General features: G+C 41.4%; 1 protein-coding gene across 5 annotated transcripts in view; it reads left to right on the top strand.

Annotated features, from left to right (window-relative positions):
- LOC123513123 (protein TFG-like) overlaps window positions 1-14,567 on the top strand; it is a 32,655-nt gene extending 18,088 nt beyond the window's left edge. For 3 of the 5 annotated variants that reach the window (XM_045270007.1, XM_045270008.1, XM_045270009.1), the window contains 2 exons: window positions 13,330-13,494; window positions 13,873-14,567. In XM_045270007.1, coding sequence (XP_045125942.1) covers window positions 13,330-13,494; window positions 13,873-13,912 — 205 coding nt within the window. In that variant the 3' untranslated portion in view covers window positions 13,913-14,567. Of the gene's footprint in view, window positions 1-5,838; window positions 5,896-6,005; window positions 6,076-13,329; window positions 13,495-13,872 lie in introns of those variants that run through there. The other 2 variants (XM_045270013.1, XM_045270011.1) reach the window with 2 other exon arrangements.
- Window positions 14,568-18,363: the final 3,796 nt, after the last annotated feature.

Raw genomic sequence — 18,363 nt, 5'->3', positions numbered from 1 at the left:
CACGTACGTTCTCGGCACAGGAAGAGACACGTGTGGCTGGACTGTGCTTTACAAGTACAGGCAACCCCCGTTTAATGAAGGTTCACACAACAAAATTTTGCTATAACGAAGGTTTCATTTTACTACCATCTGCTTGTTTAACGAACACCAAACTCGCTTTAACGAAGTTTTATCCAGGTAATTTTTTTCCAAATTTGAAAGCCCCACTGTATCATGCAAGCTGACAGGCTTTTGAATACATCAGGAGCTGCTGGTACTAAGGCCTGCCTCAGGAGAAATCCTGAGACACCTGTAGAATAAAGGTTTCATTTTACTACCATCTGCTCGTTTAACGAACACCAAACTCACTTTAACGAAGTTTTATCCAGGTAATTTTTTTCCAAATTTGAAAGCCCCACTGTATCATGCAAGCTGACAGGCTTTTGAATACATCAGGAGCTGCTGGTACTAAGGCCTGCCTCAGGAGAAATCCTGAGACACCTGTAGAATAAAGATCAAGATCAAGCCTCTCATGGACAACACAGGTTCTGCCGATACAAAGGCCTGACTCAGAAGAAATTCTGTGTCACCTTTAGCATCAAGATCAAGATCACATGCACCACTCATTGCCCAGTCAAAACATAACAGCGTCACCAGCAGCTCATCTTCCTTAGTTCAACTTACCACCAAAACCCCCTGCAATGTGGCCTAACGTTCCTAAGAAGACCAGGAAGTGTCTTACCCTCGAAGTGAAGCTGGGTATTATTCACAGACAAGAGAAAGGCCAGAAAACTAATAACATTGCTTCCCCCCATGGCTTGACTCCATCTACTGTCTACTATTTTCAAGTCAAGAAACTCTATTAAGAAGGCTAGTGAGACCTCATCTTCCTTGCAAGCTAAAAGAACCACCAGAACTCGTGACTCTACAATGGATAAAATGGAAAGCTTTGTGGAAATATGGTACATAAGTTTTGTATGCAGTACCATGATGCGCACTTTGTTTACATTCCACAGGTTGCTGGTTAGTGTATTTCCGTTTCACTCTCCCTCTCTTCATAAAGTTAAGATCATCAACATTATAAAGTTACGTACATACGTACATTAGTGTATATTATAATGACTTAAACTAAACTACCTAAATGTTTAACTTCATAATTTTTACTTTCATTAAACCTTTTACTGTACTATGATGCACTCTCACTTTGCTTACTCTCAATGGAAGTTCAAATCAGGGGTTAAACTTGTTATAATCGGTTCGCTTAACGAAGTTTCGCTTAACGAGGTGTTTTTTAGGAACGTAACCCCTTCGTTAAACGGGGGTTGCCTGTACTCATTTGTCATTGGTCTGGGAGTTGTGCCCTCCCTTGAGTAGCTGGCTTGCTACTGGGTAGACCGTGACTCTTAGAGCAACGGGCTTGTTGCTCTGGGAGAGGTGTAGTAAGTTTGGCTGCACTTCTGTTTTGCGTCCGTCCTGTAGTGTGGCGGCAACGCGTGGGAGAGATGCGGCATTGTCTCGTCCTGTTTGTTTGTTGGTGGCTGTGGTCACCAGTGGGGTTTGGTAGGCGGCTGTGTGCCCCCACCATCTTTTGTATAGTTTCAGTAGTATACTGTATTGTAGTGCTAATAGCCACACACACTATTGAATGCTGAGAGGCTTCATGTCGGCCAGTGGTGCATAGTTGTCGTCTGCCAGACTTGTCTGCGACGAGTATTTGGACTCAGTGTATAGTGGGTGTCACGCGTAGGTGGTGTCTGGGCTTGTGTGTACATCACCGGATGTGCTGTACACATCATATATTGCAGTAGTAGTAGGCCAGGGATGTCAGTCTAACAGGTGTTAGTAAGCACTTGTTGTAGTAGGATAGTATAGTAATATATATATACTGCGCGTGTTGTCACAGTCTGTGATTCATCACCGTCTGTGGACAAGGCGTGCGGAGAGGCATTAATACTTCATAGAGAAGTGGGTGGAATTGTCCTTGTGGGCGGTTTCTCTAGGAGGTATTAAGGCCTCGCCCTGTTACACATAACATCTACCATTTATAAATTCTACTTGGTTGGGTACAGGAGGAGGAGTTGCTGAAGAGATTCCCTTACAGTGGGGGAAATTATACACTGTTGGCGACCTTGAAAGAACCTGAGGGTTACGGCGGCTGTGAGTTATAGTAGTGGGGACTCTGTGGAGTGTTTTATAATCCCCACTGTACTGACCGTAACAAAGTTGGCGATTTTGCCAGAATAACAGTCTAGTGAGCTGTAGCAGCTAACCGCAGCCGTGTGGCGTACGTAAACCATAACAATATATATATATTGTTATGTTATGAAGTGAACCACAGCACCCACGGGAGGAAACATTAATCACCTCGCAACAACCCAGGTCCCAAGAGGAAGCACTTGAAACAAGGTGTGAGTTTGTGTAATGTAATATGAACACTAATCTGCTAGAGGTAGCAGGATAGACCGACACCAGCAAAACAATCAAATAGAGCAACAAGGACACAACAGGCATAATAGCAGCACAGAACATAGAAAAAATACAGAATCCTCCGACCACTGGTGGAAACACACATAAAATAACATCAAAATAAATATGCCTAGTGTGAACTATAGCGAGTGCAAGTAGGGTGAGAAGGTACAAATACTTATCAGCTCTCAGCCCTCGGACGAGTTGACCTCCCATCACCAAGCCCAGCGACGTGAGTGTGGCTCTGCTATGTCAGCTTCGAGGGGGCACTTTCGAGGCAGTTTCGAACAAGTTCAAAACAGTTAATGAAGTGACAAAGCATACAACTTGAATGAATGAATGAACGAACGAACGAACGAGCGAATGCGAAAATGGACACTGATACACAATATAATGACCCTATATTTTAGTAGTTAACTATCAAGTGTGTAACATTCCCCCACCCAAGAAAGAATTTTACGTAGGAAAATTCGTTCTTGAGTGAGTGTACAAGAAGCCCTAAATAAAGACAAAATTTATATTGAGTACAACATTTACCTTAGGAGCGAGACAAACAATCAGCGATGATGTTATCAATACCCTTAATATGTCGTATAGCTAGGTTGAATTGCTGAAGGTACAAACTCCAACGAGTTAATCGTTGATTCTTTGTCTAAGCGCAATAAATATTTCAGAGGATGGTGGTCCGTGTGAACAGTAATAACAGGACCAAAGGGAGGCACATATACAGAGAAGTGTTGCAGGGCGAGGATCAGGGCTATGAGTTCCTTCTCTATCACTGAATAATTTATTTGTGCACCAGAAAACTTCTTACTAAAATAACATATAGGGTGTTCAGCTCCCTGATCGTCCTCCTGCAACAGTACAGCTCCTGCTCCCACATTACTAGCATCAATGGCGAGGGAAAAAGGTTTACAAAAATTTGTAGCCAACATGACTTGATAATGAGTCAAAGTTTCCTTGGCAATAACGAAACTTTTCTCGCATTCCTCGGTCCATAGGAACTTTTTGTCTTTCCTCAACATTTCAGTGAGGGGAGCCACTACAGAGGCGAAGTTTCTGTTCTGTGGCGTAGGGAAGTTCTTTATAGCCTGTACTTTAGAGTCTGGTGGCTGTAGCTTCCCCTGACCGACCACATACCCCAAATATTGAACTTTAGCCTGCACAAATTCGCATTTTTTCAGATTGACAACTAGGCAAGCACGAGAAAGTCTGGATAAGAGTTCCTTTAGTTCTTCCAGATGACTCTCCCAAGTGTCTGTAAATACTACCACATCATCAATGTATATTATGCAGTTTCTCATTTCTTGGGTTACCTTGTTCATGAGGCGCTGGAAAGTAGCCGGGGCATTTTTCATGCCGTATGGCATCACATTTCATTGATAAGTCAACCACAAAACAAGATATCTCCTTGGCTCGTTCAGTGAGCGGAACTTGCCAAAATCCTTGCTTTAAGTCCAGTTTAGATACGTAACTGGACGTTCCTATTCACTCGATACAGTCTTCCAGTCGGGGCAAGGGATAGGTGTCTGTCTTTGTTGGAGAGTTAACACGACGGTAGTCAATGCAGAATCTTACACTCCCATCGGATTTGGGTTGCAGCGTCACAGGGGAGCTCCATGGACTAACACGGTGTGATAATTCCAAGTTTCAACATATAGTCAAGTTCTTGCCGGACCACACTTACATGTCTTGGGCTAAGACGGTATGTGGGTAACTTGACAGGAGCAGCCTTCCCTACCTCCACTTCATGTTGGAGATAATTAGTTCTCCTTGGGACATTACTAAACACATTTCTGTATGAAGAAAACAGATGCTTAAGTTGAGAGATCTGATCCTGAGGGAGATGAGACACTTTTGAAAGGAACATAGATTCGGTGTCTCCTTTTGCCATCCAGCCACCGTCTTGGAGGTCATGCTCGACATCAGGCAGGCAGTCTGTGTCCTCAGAATTGGAACTCAAGAGAGAGGCTGTAACAAATTGCGCAGAAACAGGTATTTGAGAGTTTGAAGCACGATGATAAGGCTTCAGCATATTTACGTGACAGAGCTGGTATTTCTTCTGTCGATCAGGCGTTTGTACCATGTAATCAGTTTCTCTGACTCTGCATGCTACTAGAACTTTGCTGCCTGGGGTTGACTTTGTTTTGGCAACAATACCAAAACTTCGTCTCCAGCTTTATACTCTCGCTGTTTAGCTTTCCGGTCAAACCATTGTTTAATTTTTTCCCTGTGCAAGCTTAAGGTTGTCATGTGCCAGCTCCAAAGCCTCACTTATGCGTGTCTTGAAGTCCAGCACATACTGGAGTAGGTTTTTGTTTTCAGCAGGCTCAAGTCCAACAAGCCCCTTTGAGAAGACTCAGTGGACCACGAACGGTATGGGTGAACACAAGCTCATTAGCCGAGAACCCCAGGCTCTCTTGAGGTACCTCTCGTGTAGCAAACAACAAGAGAGGGAGACCTCGATCCCAATCCTTGGTGTGTTCCAGACAGTACTTCCTGAGCATATTCTTGAGTGTCTGGTGGTATCGCTCGAGGACACCTTGTGATTCGGGATGATAGGCACTGCTCCGGATGTGGGTAACTCCAATTTGAGACAAGGCTTGCTGGAACATATTGGATATAAAATTACCTCCTTGATCAGTTTGTATCTCTTTTGGTAATCCAAACTTAGAACAAAAATCCAATAAAGCCTTAACCCTTTCAGTCTGGGGACGTTTATATACGTCATGGTGGCTACGCGCGCCAGTCTCTCTCTCTCTCTCTCTGTGTGTGTGTGTGTGTGTGTGTGTGTGTGTGTGTGTGTGTGTGTATTTACCTAGTTGTATTTACCTAGTTGTAGTTTTACAGGGCCTGGGCTTTATGCTCGTGTGGTCCCGTCTCCATATCTACACTTATCCAATTTTTCGTTAAAACTATGTACACTCTTTGCTGATACCACTTCCTCACTCAAACTGTTCCAAGTCTCAACACATCTTTGCGGGAAACTAAATTTTTTTAACATCTCTCAGACATCGTGTGTGTGTGTGTGTTGACATATTGAAGCTTCTCTCTCTCTCTCTCTCTCTCTCTCTCTCTCTCTCTCTCTCTCTCTCTCTCTCTCTCTCTCTCTCTCTCTCTCTCTCTCTGCAATTTATTTCGCGTTTGAAATAATGTATATTTTGCATGACAGGTATATGTTGCCATTTGCTACACATACTGGCATACAAATGCTAGATATATTAGGGGACTCTTTTCAACAATAAATAACAGTGTTTACCGCAAATGAGATGCTTCACTCTGATACAAGACGCTTTAGGCTATCTTTACAGACAGAAATACTATATATGGCAATTTATGATTGCCATATATTGCGCTAATTTTTATAAGCTCCATTCATCTTTCGTCATGGAGGGCAAGAGGGTGAAGGTGCCCTTATACCAGGTGTCGGAGCTGGAGTACTTCATTTTAGTAAGTATATAATTAATTATATGAAAACAAATTATATATTGTACTGTATATATTATGGAGGCTTTATTTTATTGAATGAAATCTAAATTTTATCTTTCTCTTTCCACAAGCCTGAGGATCCTGGTGGGGATGAAGTAGGGGTGGTGAGGGTCCGCCACCACCCTCTATGCCTGGAGCCACCACTCCCCACCACCCAATGCAAGACACCTCCTCTGCCCATCCTTGAGGATCCTGGTGGGGATGAAGTAGGGGTAGTGAGGGACTGCCACCACCCTCTATGCCTGGAGCCACCACTTCCCACTACCCAATGCAAGACACCTCCTCTGCCCACCCTCACCACCACCAGGCCACAACCCTCCACCTCCGGCTTCACTGCACTCCCCTCCACCTCCGCCTTTCCCTCACAGCCCTTCACCTCCGGCTTCACCGCACTCTCCTCCACCTTTGCTTTTCCCTCACAGCCCTCCACCTCTGCCATCACAGCACCACCACCTAAGAGATTCAGGGAGAAATCTCCCGAACTGTAGTAAAAAAAAAAAAAAAAAAAAAAAAACGTAATAAAGTATAAAAAGTAAAATTTTGTATTGTTTTCCTTTTTAGCATAGCAATGGGAAGTGTATTGTAACATACAAATATTTTTACACATCCTGATATATAGTATGTGATGAATATATTGAGTTTATGGTTAAAACATTGATTATTCAATACTGAAGCTTCAAATCTTGGCGCGCGCGGGCTGCCCGGATGGAACTCGGTGCGTGTTTTCTAACTTCCGGGGCAAATGGGTTAATTATACCTCTGGCTTTGATATTTCTGAGAGGAATCGCTTCTGGATAACGAGTTGATGGGTCAAGTATGGTCAAGATATACTGAAAACCACTTGAGGTAGGAGGGAGAGGACCAACAACATCCATGATAAGCCTTGAGAAAGGAGATTCAATTGCAGGAATGGGAATAAGAGGGAACTTAGGGATGGTTTGGTTGGGATTACCAACACCTTGGCATGTGTGGCAACACATTATGAAGTTGGCCACATCCGCTGCCATACAAGGCCAGAAAAATTCCACCCACAGATGGTCCAGTGTCTTGCGAATACCCATGTGGCCTGAAAATGGAGTGGTATGGGCTAGGTTTAATAACTCCTCCCTACACACCTTTGGGACCACTAGTTGGTGAACATCCCACATCCCACTGTCTGGATTCCTATGAAGGGGTCTCCATCTCCTCCAAAGAATCCCATCCCTTAAATATAAACAGGTACTCTTCTCTTCCTCAAGATTTTCAGCAGCAGTAACACATAGCTTCTCTATTTCTGGGTCCTCTCTTTGTATTCTTCTGAACCTCTCCACGTCCACTTCCTCTAGTGACACAGGTGGGGAGTCCTCCAGTGATCCCATGAAAGTATCTGCTAAGTGCACATCATCATCATGGGGATCAGTATCCTTGAGTGAGCTATCAGGTAGAGATTTCATCCTTGAGTCTCCAGTGTTCTTGAAGGCGCAACATAGCTCTTGTCACAACACACACCGGGAAATTCACCTTCTTCTCCTCCTTAACCTTATCTGCGGGCACAGGTACTTCTGATAAAATAGGAGTCTTTATTTCATCACCTTTAACTAGGTCATTGCCTAAAAGGAGGTCCACACCGTCCTCAGGCAGACTATCAACTATTCCCACTCGTGCAGGGCCTCTGAACACCTTGCAGTCTATCTCACAAGATAAAAGTGGAACAGTCATGGCACCCGTGACTCCCTTGATAAGTACATACTCTGTTGTAGAAATATCACTATGATCAGGCCTCACCCATAAGGAAATTGAAGATCTAGTATCTTGAAGTATTCGAACCGGGTGCTGGGAGGACGTAACTTTCACCAGTCCCGAATATAAGCAAGGTGAGTAGGAGGCAGACGTGGCATCTGCAGTCACTGCTTGTATCACCCCTGAGACTGTGGAGTTCTCATGGCCAGCATCACTCACCTCTTCTGAAACACCAACAGGCTTAGAAGAGGTAGAACATAAATCTTCTGCAGGCACCACTGGGACCTCGGAAAGTGAGGGGTCTGGAACCAGACCACGAACAAATTGGACCGGTCTTCCACCTAACCTCCTCCAACATCTTTCTGTAGAGTGTCCAGGCTTATGACAAAAGGTACAGGAAAGTTTGGGAGTAGATTTTGAAGTTTGTGTGAATATGTGTTCGTGTGAGTCATTCGTCGCTGCAGTGGGCTTGCCAACAGTCCACCTGGGGTTCTGAGAGTGATCACATAGAGGACTCGGAACTGCTTTAGTGTTAGAATAATTTGTGTTTTTACGGAAGAGAGAATAATCATCAGCATAAACAGCAGCTTCAGCAGAGCTTTTTACTCTCTTATCTGCTAAGTAGATTTGTAAATCAGGATCTAGTTTACTCATGAAATTCTCGAGTATGACCATTTCCGAAAGCCTCGAAAAATTCTCACCTACTAGCTCACTACGTATCCACATGTTAAAGTTATCCACCAGTGTTCGCAAAAATTCAGCAAATGTTTCAAGCGGCCCTTTCCTACAATTTCTAAACCTCTGCCTGTAAGCCTCTGGTCTAAGTTCGTAGGCATGCAATACTGCTAGCTTCAAGGTATCATAATCTGCAGCAGCATCAGTGGAAAGTGAGTCATAAGCCTTAAGGGCCTTCCCTTTGAGTACTGTTAACACTAAACCAGACCAACTATCCTTAGACCAGTTCATACAAAAAGCAGTTTTCTCAAATCTCTCAAAGAACTCTGTTACAGCACACTCATCAAAATGGGGTACAAATTTGAATTTGTCAAATGAATAAAAAATACTAGGGGTGTGGACGACCCCTTTGTCAATTCTGTAATACTCTGATTTAATTCTCTCACGCTCAATCTCAATCTCCTTTTCCATTCTTAGCTTCAGTTCCATAACCTTCAGTTCATGCTCCCATCTAGCCTGCTCTTCAATAAATTCTTTAGAATGGATGACCGTTTCATCAACAACCTCGTCACGATAGCCATACTGGCTAGAAGGGACATTGAGATTCTGAGACTCTGCGTTATCAACCCTGCAACCCTCATACAAGACAGTGCCAAACATCTTATGGCAGATTAGATCAATTAGAGAGAATTTACACTTAAGGTCACTTGGAATTCCGAGAGCTTCAGCCACTAACAATAACTCAGGCTTACTTAAATTTCTCACTTGTTCTATGGTAGGAGCAGATTCTACGAGGGCACGAGCATCAGTTTGTGTAATGATATGAAGAGGAGGAATATCAGTCTCAACACGAGTAGACATCACGACAAAATAGAATTTTAACAAGGTTATATAGTACATGTAATTTAGAAAAGGTTACATTAGCATGGTGTCAGCCTATCCTGGCGAGGTTGCCAAATGTTATGTTACGAAGTGAACCACAGCGCCCACGAGAGGAAACATTAATCACCTCGCAACAACCCAGGTCCCAAGAGAAAGCACTTGAAACAAGGTGTGAGTTTGTATAATGTAATATGAACACTAATCTGCTAAAGGTAGCAGGATAGACCAACACCAGCAAAACAATCAAATAGAGCAACAAGGACACAACAGGCATAATAGCAGCACAGAACATAGAAAAAATACAGAATCCTCCGACCACTGGTGGAAACACACATAAAATAACACCAAAACAAATATGCCTAGTGTGAACTATAGCGAGTGCAAGTAGGGTGAGAAGGTACAAATACTTATCAGCTCTCAGCCCTCGGACAAGTTGACCTCCCATCACCAAGCTCAGCGAATGACTGCCTCGACGTCAGCGTGGCTCTGCTACGTCAGCTTCAAGGGGGCACTTTCGAGGCAGTTTTGAACAGGTTCAAAACAGTTAATGAAGTGGCGAAGCATACGACTTGAATGAATGAATGAACAAACGAACGAGCGAACGTGAAAATCGACACTGATACACAATATAATGACCCTATATTTTAGTAGTTAACTATCAAGTACGTAATAATATATATATATATATATATATATATATATATATATATATATATATATATATATATATATATATATATATATATATATATATATATATATATATATATATATATATATATATATATATATATATATATATATATATATATATATATATATATATATATATATATTTATATGCAGGCAACCCCCATTTAACGAAGGGGTTACGTTCCTAAAAAACACTTCGTTAAGCGAAACTTCATTAAGCGAACTGATTATAACAAGTTTAACTCCTGATTTGAACTTCCATTGAGAGTAAGCAAAGCGAGAGTGCATCATAGTACAGTAAAAGGTTTAATGAAAGTAAAAATTATGAAGTTAAACATTTAGGTAGTTTAATTTAAGTCATTATAATGTACACTAATGTATGTATGTATGTAACTTTATAATGTTGATGATCTTAACTTTATGAAGGGAGGGAGAGTGAAACGGGAAAGACACTAACCGGCAACCTGTGGAATGTAAACAAAGTGCGCATCATTGTACTGCATACAAAACTTATGTACCACATTTCCACAAGGCTTTCCATTTTATCCATTGTAGAGTCACGAGTTCAGGTGGTTCTTTTAGCTTGCAAGGAAGATACGGTCTCACCAGCCTTCTTAATAGAGTCTGCTGACTTGAAAATAGAGACAGTATAATATGGAGTCAAGATAGTGGCCAGCACTGCTATAGTTTTCTGGCCTCTCGTGTCTGTGAATAATATCTAGCTTCATTTGGAGAGTAAGAGACTTCCTGGTTTTCTTACAAACACTAGACCAATTGCAGGGCATTTTGGTGGTAAGTTGAGCTAGGGAAGACAAGCTGCTGCTGACGCTGTTATGTTTTGACTGGGTAGTGAATGTTGCACGTGTTGTCCACGAGAGGCTTGATCTTGATCTTGATCTTTATTCTATAGGGGTCTCAGGATTTTTCCTGAGGCAGGCCCTAGTACCAGCAGCTCCTGGTATATTCAAAAGCCTGTCAGCTTGCATGATATGCGTGATATTTTGAAAAAAATTACCTGGATAAAACTTCGTTAAAGTGAGTTTGGTGTTCGTTAAACGAGCAGATGGTAGTAAAATGAAATCTTCGTTGTAGCGAAATTTCATTGTGTGAACCTTCGTTAAACAGGGGTTGCCTGTATATATATATATATATATATATATATATATATATATATATATATATATATATATATATTAAAGTCCCGGGTTACGTTGGTCTCGAGTTACGTCAAACTCGTAGTTACGTCAGTCCACTATAAGGCAATTTAAGATTAAAAAAATTGAAAATTTATAAATCGTAAAGTGCGGGATTTATTGTTATTGTTGGTGGTTGCCCGCCACACCACCCACCTCACGCTTGAATACAATAACACCCTGCCTCAGTTCCACCACACCATCGCCCCTGGCAAGAGTGTTGTCCTACTTCTGCATTTACTGACTCAAGTTCTTAGTATCTTGCTCAATGGCACCAAAGAGAAAACTTCTTAGTGACAGCAGTGATGCTAAGAAAAGGAAAACCATTATGCTACAAGAAAAAGAGGACATAATTAAAAGACATGAGAAGGGAGGCAGCAGCTGTGTGTGAGGGAGGGAAGAAGAAAATGGGAAGCCCGTTACCATGACAACGAGGAGGTTGACGACCTTGAGGGTTCGCATACCCATCACAACACTAACAACTCCGCAGCCTTCGCCTGGGCCACACGACACTCGCAGCTGACTTGCACTGTCTGCGCCTGTCTGCTGATCCCTATTGCTCTTTCCTATTGCATTTCCTGCCCCGCTGCCCACGCTTCTACTCCCACCGCACTGCACTACGCTCCCAGCTGTCCGCCCTGGGCGTCACAACATTCGACCTGCCCACCCTCCTGGCGGCCTCAGGCGTCCACCCCTCTCGGCAACCTGCAGTCCTTCGCGTTCGTGGCCGTAATCAACAACAAAAACAAGCTTGTGTTTCATATTCCTACATAGTTGTAAATAATATAACAATATAACCTTTAACTTACCTGAATGACCATAAACAATGATTGGTTGAAAACTCAATAATATGCTTTGAAATGTACGGAAACTCGAGTTACGTATAAAATTGACTTATGTCATGTTTCAGGAACGTAACTCTGACGTAAACTGAGACCTTACTGTATATATATATATATATATATATATATATATATATATATATATATATATATATATATATATATATATATATATATATATATATATATATATATATATATTATTTCCATTCTTACCTAAATTTAACCAAAATATTTTTCTTCTTAACAAAACTTAATTATTCTTATTGGCTTAAAGATTTTTCCTTTCACTTCCTCTGCATCACTTTTTTTTAAAGATTTATATTATCTAGTAAGTCATTTTTTTTAAGTACGGTGAGGCAAGAGAAGAGTGATGTCATCAGTTGCCTACTCACCACAAAAAAGGAAAAAGCACCATAACTACACTGTTCTCAATGTCACGGTTAATATTACTACTATTATTATTCTTACTTTTATTAATGTTGTTAATAACATCATTATTATTGTTATCATTTAGAAAAATTGCAAATGTAGCCCAATAATGTCATCAAGCAGCCCAAACATATTATGAATTAAGTAGCCCAAAAAATTGCAGGTAGCAGATTATGAATTTAAGTAGCTCATACCCTTCAAAAGTAGCCCAATCCGCTACTTTTTGCCCAATCTGTGCGGCACAGGGTAGTGTCGGTTTACACTTCCGCTTGGCGGGCTGGGGACGAATTTGTGGTGGCGGCGGATTTGACCAGGAGGGTGGCGCGCGAGATATGAATGTCAAATTGGTGAGTTAGTCGGTCGAACCTTGAGGACTGGGTATTAATTAACTGAGTTCGAATTGGCGATAGTTCGAACTGCGAATGGTTGAATCACGAGGATCCCCTGTACTCTCTCTTCCTCTCGGATCTTCTAGAATCTTCCATACGTCTGTCTGTATGTCTCGTGACCATGTGTGCTGCTACGCCAGGCAATGATCTAAATAACTAAAAAAAATTAGTATTATTATCCCCGGCACTACAAAACAACAACGAAACAACTGCAAACAACACTCCTGAGGCACTGAGGCAGCTTGGTGCCCCAGCATGCAGTCATCTGATCGCTCAGTGCTGCGCGGAATCTGTTGACTGCGTTTGTTATTGTTCACACTCCAAAGCAAAGTTCGTCCTCCAATGCAAAAAAAAAAATTTTTTTGTTCGTACTCCAAGTTGTTCGTATTAAAAAACGTTCGTACTCCAAGGTACCACTGTATGTAGTGCTTTGTTTGTGCCGTACCACACTGGATTGCCAGTCTGATGTATAGATAGATAGACTTTTTTGTCATGGTCACTGGTGGAGGGAGGAAATAGTTATAATGAGATTTATATATTTTGATCAAAACTGTTCTTTGCTTGTGACAGGTATGGGGTGCCCAGCAGTCAGCCAAGTGGATACACTCAGCAGTATCCTAGTGGCCAACAATACCCTGCCAATTATACCCCTCAGACTGGGACTGCTCCTGCTTCCTTGCCACCTCCTTCATCCCAGTCAGCCCAGCCTCCAACAGGACCACGACCCCAAATGAGGTGAGGAGAAGCTCTTTATTTTTTAGTGTATATGCCTTATCTTTTATAATCATTATTAACAAGTTCCGTTTTCATTTGGTTCCTCAGTACAATTCTGTTTACCATTTAAGGATCTATCTGATAGTCATTTTTTATTCATTACCTTATACAAGTGTATGCTTCCTTTCATATACTTAAGCTCAAAGAATCCAATGTTTTCTTTTTGTAAAAGAAAAATTTCCATGAGTTGCAGTTAAAAACCTGCCATTTTTTGTATAAATGAACTTTATGATTTTGTATATCCCTTTAATAATATTATCAAATAACACTATTTTGTATCTCCCTTTAATTATTATCAAATAATACACATTTTAAAGTGGTGACATTTTGTTATTGCAGTTATGTGTCATCCACACCATTCCAGCAGTGGCCACAGTAGCCTGAGGTGTTGCAGGACTTGCTTATTAGAAACACGTGCCACACCTCAGTTGCTGGGTTCAGCAAGTATATGTTTTGTATGAATTGTAGAAACTCATAGTAAAACTTCATGTGAGCATATTGGAAAAGAAAAAAAAAATGTAGTCTTTTAGAAATAATCTATAGTCACTTGTGTCATCTATAATTCAAATTTTCTCTGGATTTGTTGAAATTCCCTTGAATGTATGACTGATTGATTGATTAAGAACTTGTAGTCTCCTACAGTTGACCCTTAGTTATTTATTTGTGTTATCTAAGATTTCAAATATATCAAGAAGTTTAAGAAATTGCCAAACTGCTTTGTCCAAAGTCAGATTGTTTAGAAATATCTGTTTGCAGCAGTAAGAATTTCAGTATTGACATACAAATAAATGGAAATAGGGTACTAGCACAGGCCTTCTTGGTGTCCAGGCCTAGCAAGTGATACTACAGAGAGCTTAAGTCTTTGCAGGATACAATTCCTATTTTTAATACACATGTACAGAATGTCTGTGTTCTATAGTTAATGATATTTGTTAAAATTTAGTGTATAAGATAAATTATAAACATGTATGGATTTGCTTGATATTATAACTGAATGACTTGTTTTCAAAATATAAAAATTTTAAACAGTAAAACTCAGGTTTATGGAATTATTCTGCATTTTTCCTTAATTTTCATTGTCATTTATTTGGTCAGTAGATATGACTACTGCATTTTAGTCTCCTGAAATAATATTCACTAGACAACCTAAAATGCTACCACTTTGTAGCCAAGCACTGATACAAGAAACAGTATGTAGCTACTATTCATTTTGTAGAATTACCTCATTAGTTAGTAATAGTGTGCACATGTTTATTTTTTTATTGTATTTTTTTAATATAAGAGGGAGAACTGCCAAGGGCAAAAAAACTATGTTAGAAAAAAAGACCCACTAGAATTGCAGCCTCCATGAAATATTAGAAAGAAGTAGTCAAAGGAGTGGGACAAATGTCTTGACACCTTTCTGTTAAAAGAAGTTAAGTCGTTGGAAGATGGAAATACAAAAGCAGGTAGGGAGTTCCAGAGTTTACCAGTGAAAGGTATGACTGATAGAGAATACTGGTTGACTCTAGTATTAGAGGGTTGGGCAGAATAGGAATGAGAGGAAGAAGAAAGCCTTGTGCAGCGAGGCTGCAGGAGGAGGGGAGGCATGCAGTTAACAATATCAGCTAAACAGTTAGCATGAAAATAGCAACAAAAGATAGAAAGAGATGCAACCTTTCAGCAGTGAGAAAGAGACTGAAGACAGTCAGTCAGAGGAGGGGAGTTGATGAGATGAAAAAGCTTTTAATTCCACCCTATCTAATAAATCTGTATGAATGGAATCCCCCAAACATGCGAAGAGTGCTCCATATAAGGACGGATAAGACCCTTGCACAGAGTTAGCAGCTGGAGGGGTGAGAAAAGCCGGCAGAGATGCCGCAGAATGTCTAACTTCATAGAAGCTGTTTTTAGCAAGAGATGAGATGTGAAGTTTCCAGTTAAGATTATGAGTAAAGGACAGGCCAAGGATATTTAGTGTGGAAGAGGGAGACAGCTGAGTGTCATTCAAGAGGAGAGGATGATTGTGTCGAGTTGATAGACGGAGGAATTGAGTTTTTGAGGCATTGAAAACTACTAGGTTTTCTCTGCCCCAATCAGAAATCTTAGAGAGATCAGAAGTCAGGTGTTCTGTGGCGTCCCTGCATGATCTGTTGACATCCTGAAGGGTTGGTCGTCTTTGAAAGGACGCGGAAAGATGTAGGGTGGTATCATCAGCGTAGGAGTGGATAGGGCAAGAAGTCTGGTTAAGAAGGCCATTAATAATTAATAGAACATTAATAGAACATTAATAATTAATAGGACAGAATCCTGAGGAACACCACTGTTAATGGATTTAGGAGAAGAATAGTGGCCGTCTACCAAGGCTGCAAAGAATGGTCAGAAAGGAAACTTGAGATAAAGTTGCAGAGAGAAGGATAGAAACTAGGAGGTCAGTTTTTAAATCAAAGCTTTTTGCCAGACTCTCAAAAACTTTTGATATGTGTAACATGACAGCAAAAGTTTCATTGAAATCTCTAAAAGAGGATGATCAAGACTTAGTAAGGAATGCTAGATCACCAGAAGAGCGACCTTGACGGAAGACATACTGGTGATCAGATAGAAGATTGTGAAGTGACAGATGTTTATACTCGTAGATTCTTCCTATTGAGGATAGATTTAAAAAATTTAGACAAGCAAGAGATTAAAGCTATGGGGCGATAGTTTGAGGAACAGGCTGAATGAAGGCAAATTTCCAGCAAGAAGGAAAGGTAGAAGTCGATAGGCATAGTTGAAAGAGTTTGGCCTGGCAAGGTGCAAGCACAGTTTTTGAGAACAATAGGAGGGACAGCATCAGGTCCATAAGCCCTCTGAGCGTTTAGGTCAGCGAGGGCATGAAAAACATCATTATGAAGAATTTTAATTGATGACATGAAATAGTCAGAGGGAGGAGGAGAGAGAGGGACAAGCCCAGAGTCATCCAAAGTGGAGTTTTTAGCAAAGGTTTGAGAAAAGAGTTCAACTTTAGAGACAGAAGAGATGGCAGTGGTGCCATCAGGATGAAATATAGGAGGGAAAGATGAAGTAGTAAAATTATTGGAGATGTTTTTTGGCCAGATGCCAGAACATGGGATACCATGTTGTGGGAGATACAGTGTAGTCTGTTATCTTTCTTGTTGTGGATCATACCCATGCATTAGAGAATAGGTACTACTGAACACAAACTAAGAAGGTATTGTCAAGTGTAGCTGAAGTAGAAAGCTGACAGTTATGATCTTGATCTTGATCTTGATGCTACAGGTGACGCAGAATTTCTTCTGAGTCAGGCCTTTGTATTGGCAGCACCTGTAGGGAAAATAAGAAAAAAAAAAAAAAAAAAAAGAGGGCAATCACCATCTTTTACACCACTAGTTCCTGCATCTAGCACACCATATTCTCTCCAGGAACTCTTTTGTAGCCTCAAATCATCCTTTCATTCGTCTCCCCACAGAGTCCCAGCAGCACCACCATCCATTCCCTTCCTGTCATCTCCACTCTGTCATGCCCCAGCTCCCTCAGCACCACTTGCATCATCTCATACCTGTCTCTGACATACTTCACACACTCCAGTACCACATGCTCCACCGTCTCATCCTCTCCCACGTCACACATCTGGCACACTTTGCTTGCGGGACTCAGACCATCTATAATTCCTTGCATTCACATCCATGCACTGTGCCCTAGCACGGAAGAGAAGGTCCTCACCCAGGCTTCCATCATACCACTTTTCATACATTGGGGCCTCTTTCTCTCTATACCATTCCAAGGTACTCTTTTGCTCAATCCTATTCCTCCAGTCACTCAGTCCCACACCTTTCACTACTCTGTCTATCTCACTCCTCCACTTCCTTACACCCCATTCTCTACCATCTCCATTTCTAACTATCATACTCCAGTCCTTCTCTAAGTGCCTTCCTTCTACCTGCTGAAAAGCCCAACTAGCTATTAGACCACTCTTCACCACCATCCTGACACACTTTTTCCCCACTTGCTACTCCTGACATTCCACAGAAACACTTTTCTCACTATTCTAGCATCATTCATTCGCTCTAACCTAGCCTTATACCGTAGGGTCGCTTTTACATACCTTTCTCTAAAAGTGCTCCAACCCATGTCTCCCTAAGAGCCTCTACTGCTGCATATCTAGGTGCATTAAGTGCCATTCTTGCAACTCTATTCTGCCCTATTTCTAACTTTTCTAGTTCACTTTCATTCCATGCAATCACATCCATACCATACATGATGCTCGGAACAGCCACGCTCTTCCAAACTTCTCGCAGCACGTCATATTTACTCGCTCTCATCCTTGCTGCACTTCCTAGCCGACCTACCCACTGACTCACCATGCTTATCTTCTCATTCTTTGTCTTCACGCAGCCAACCGGACTCATCCACATCCCCAGGTACTTGTATTCATCTGTCTGTTGCATCTCATTCTCACCTAGTCTCCACACTGAGTTCCTCTCATCCTCTGACCCATTCACAACCATTACCTTGCTCTTTTCACTGCTAAACCTCACTCCAAAGTCTCTTCCATACCCATCTACAACATCAAGCAAACTCTGAAGCTCTTCTGCCGACTCACTCATAACAACAACATCATCTGCATACAAGAGCACACATATCTTATCATTACCCACATTTACACCTGCATTCATTCTCCTCAATCTAGCAGCCAGTTCCTCTGTATATAAGCTAAAGAGGGTTGGTGATAATATGCAACCCTGCCTAACTCCTCTTTCACTCTTCACCCAGTCTGTCTCTACATCTCCTAGTTTATACTTAGCTCTTGTATCCACATACATACTTTGCACTATGTTAACTATCTTTGCA

The sequence above is a fragment of the Portunus trituberculatus genome, chromosome 35 (genome assembly GCF_017591435.1).
Source record: "Portunus trituberculatus isolate SZX2019 chromosome 35, ASM1759143v1, whole genome shotgun sequence".
NCBI lineage: Eukaryota > Metazoa > Arthropoda > Malacostraca > Decapoda > Portunidae > Portunus > Portunus trituberculatus.
Note: the sequence above shows the minus strand (reverse complement) of the source record. Positions and strands in the feature narration are given on the sequence as shown.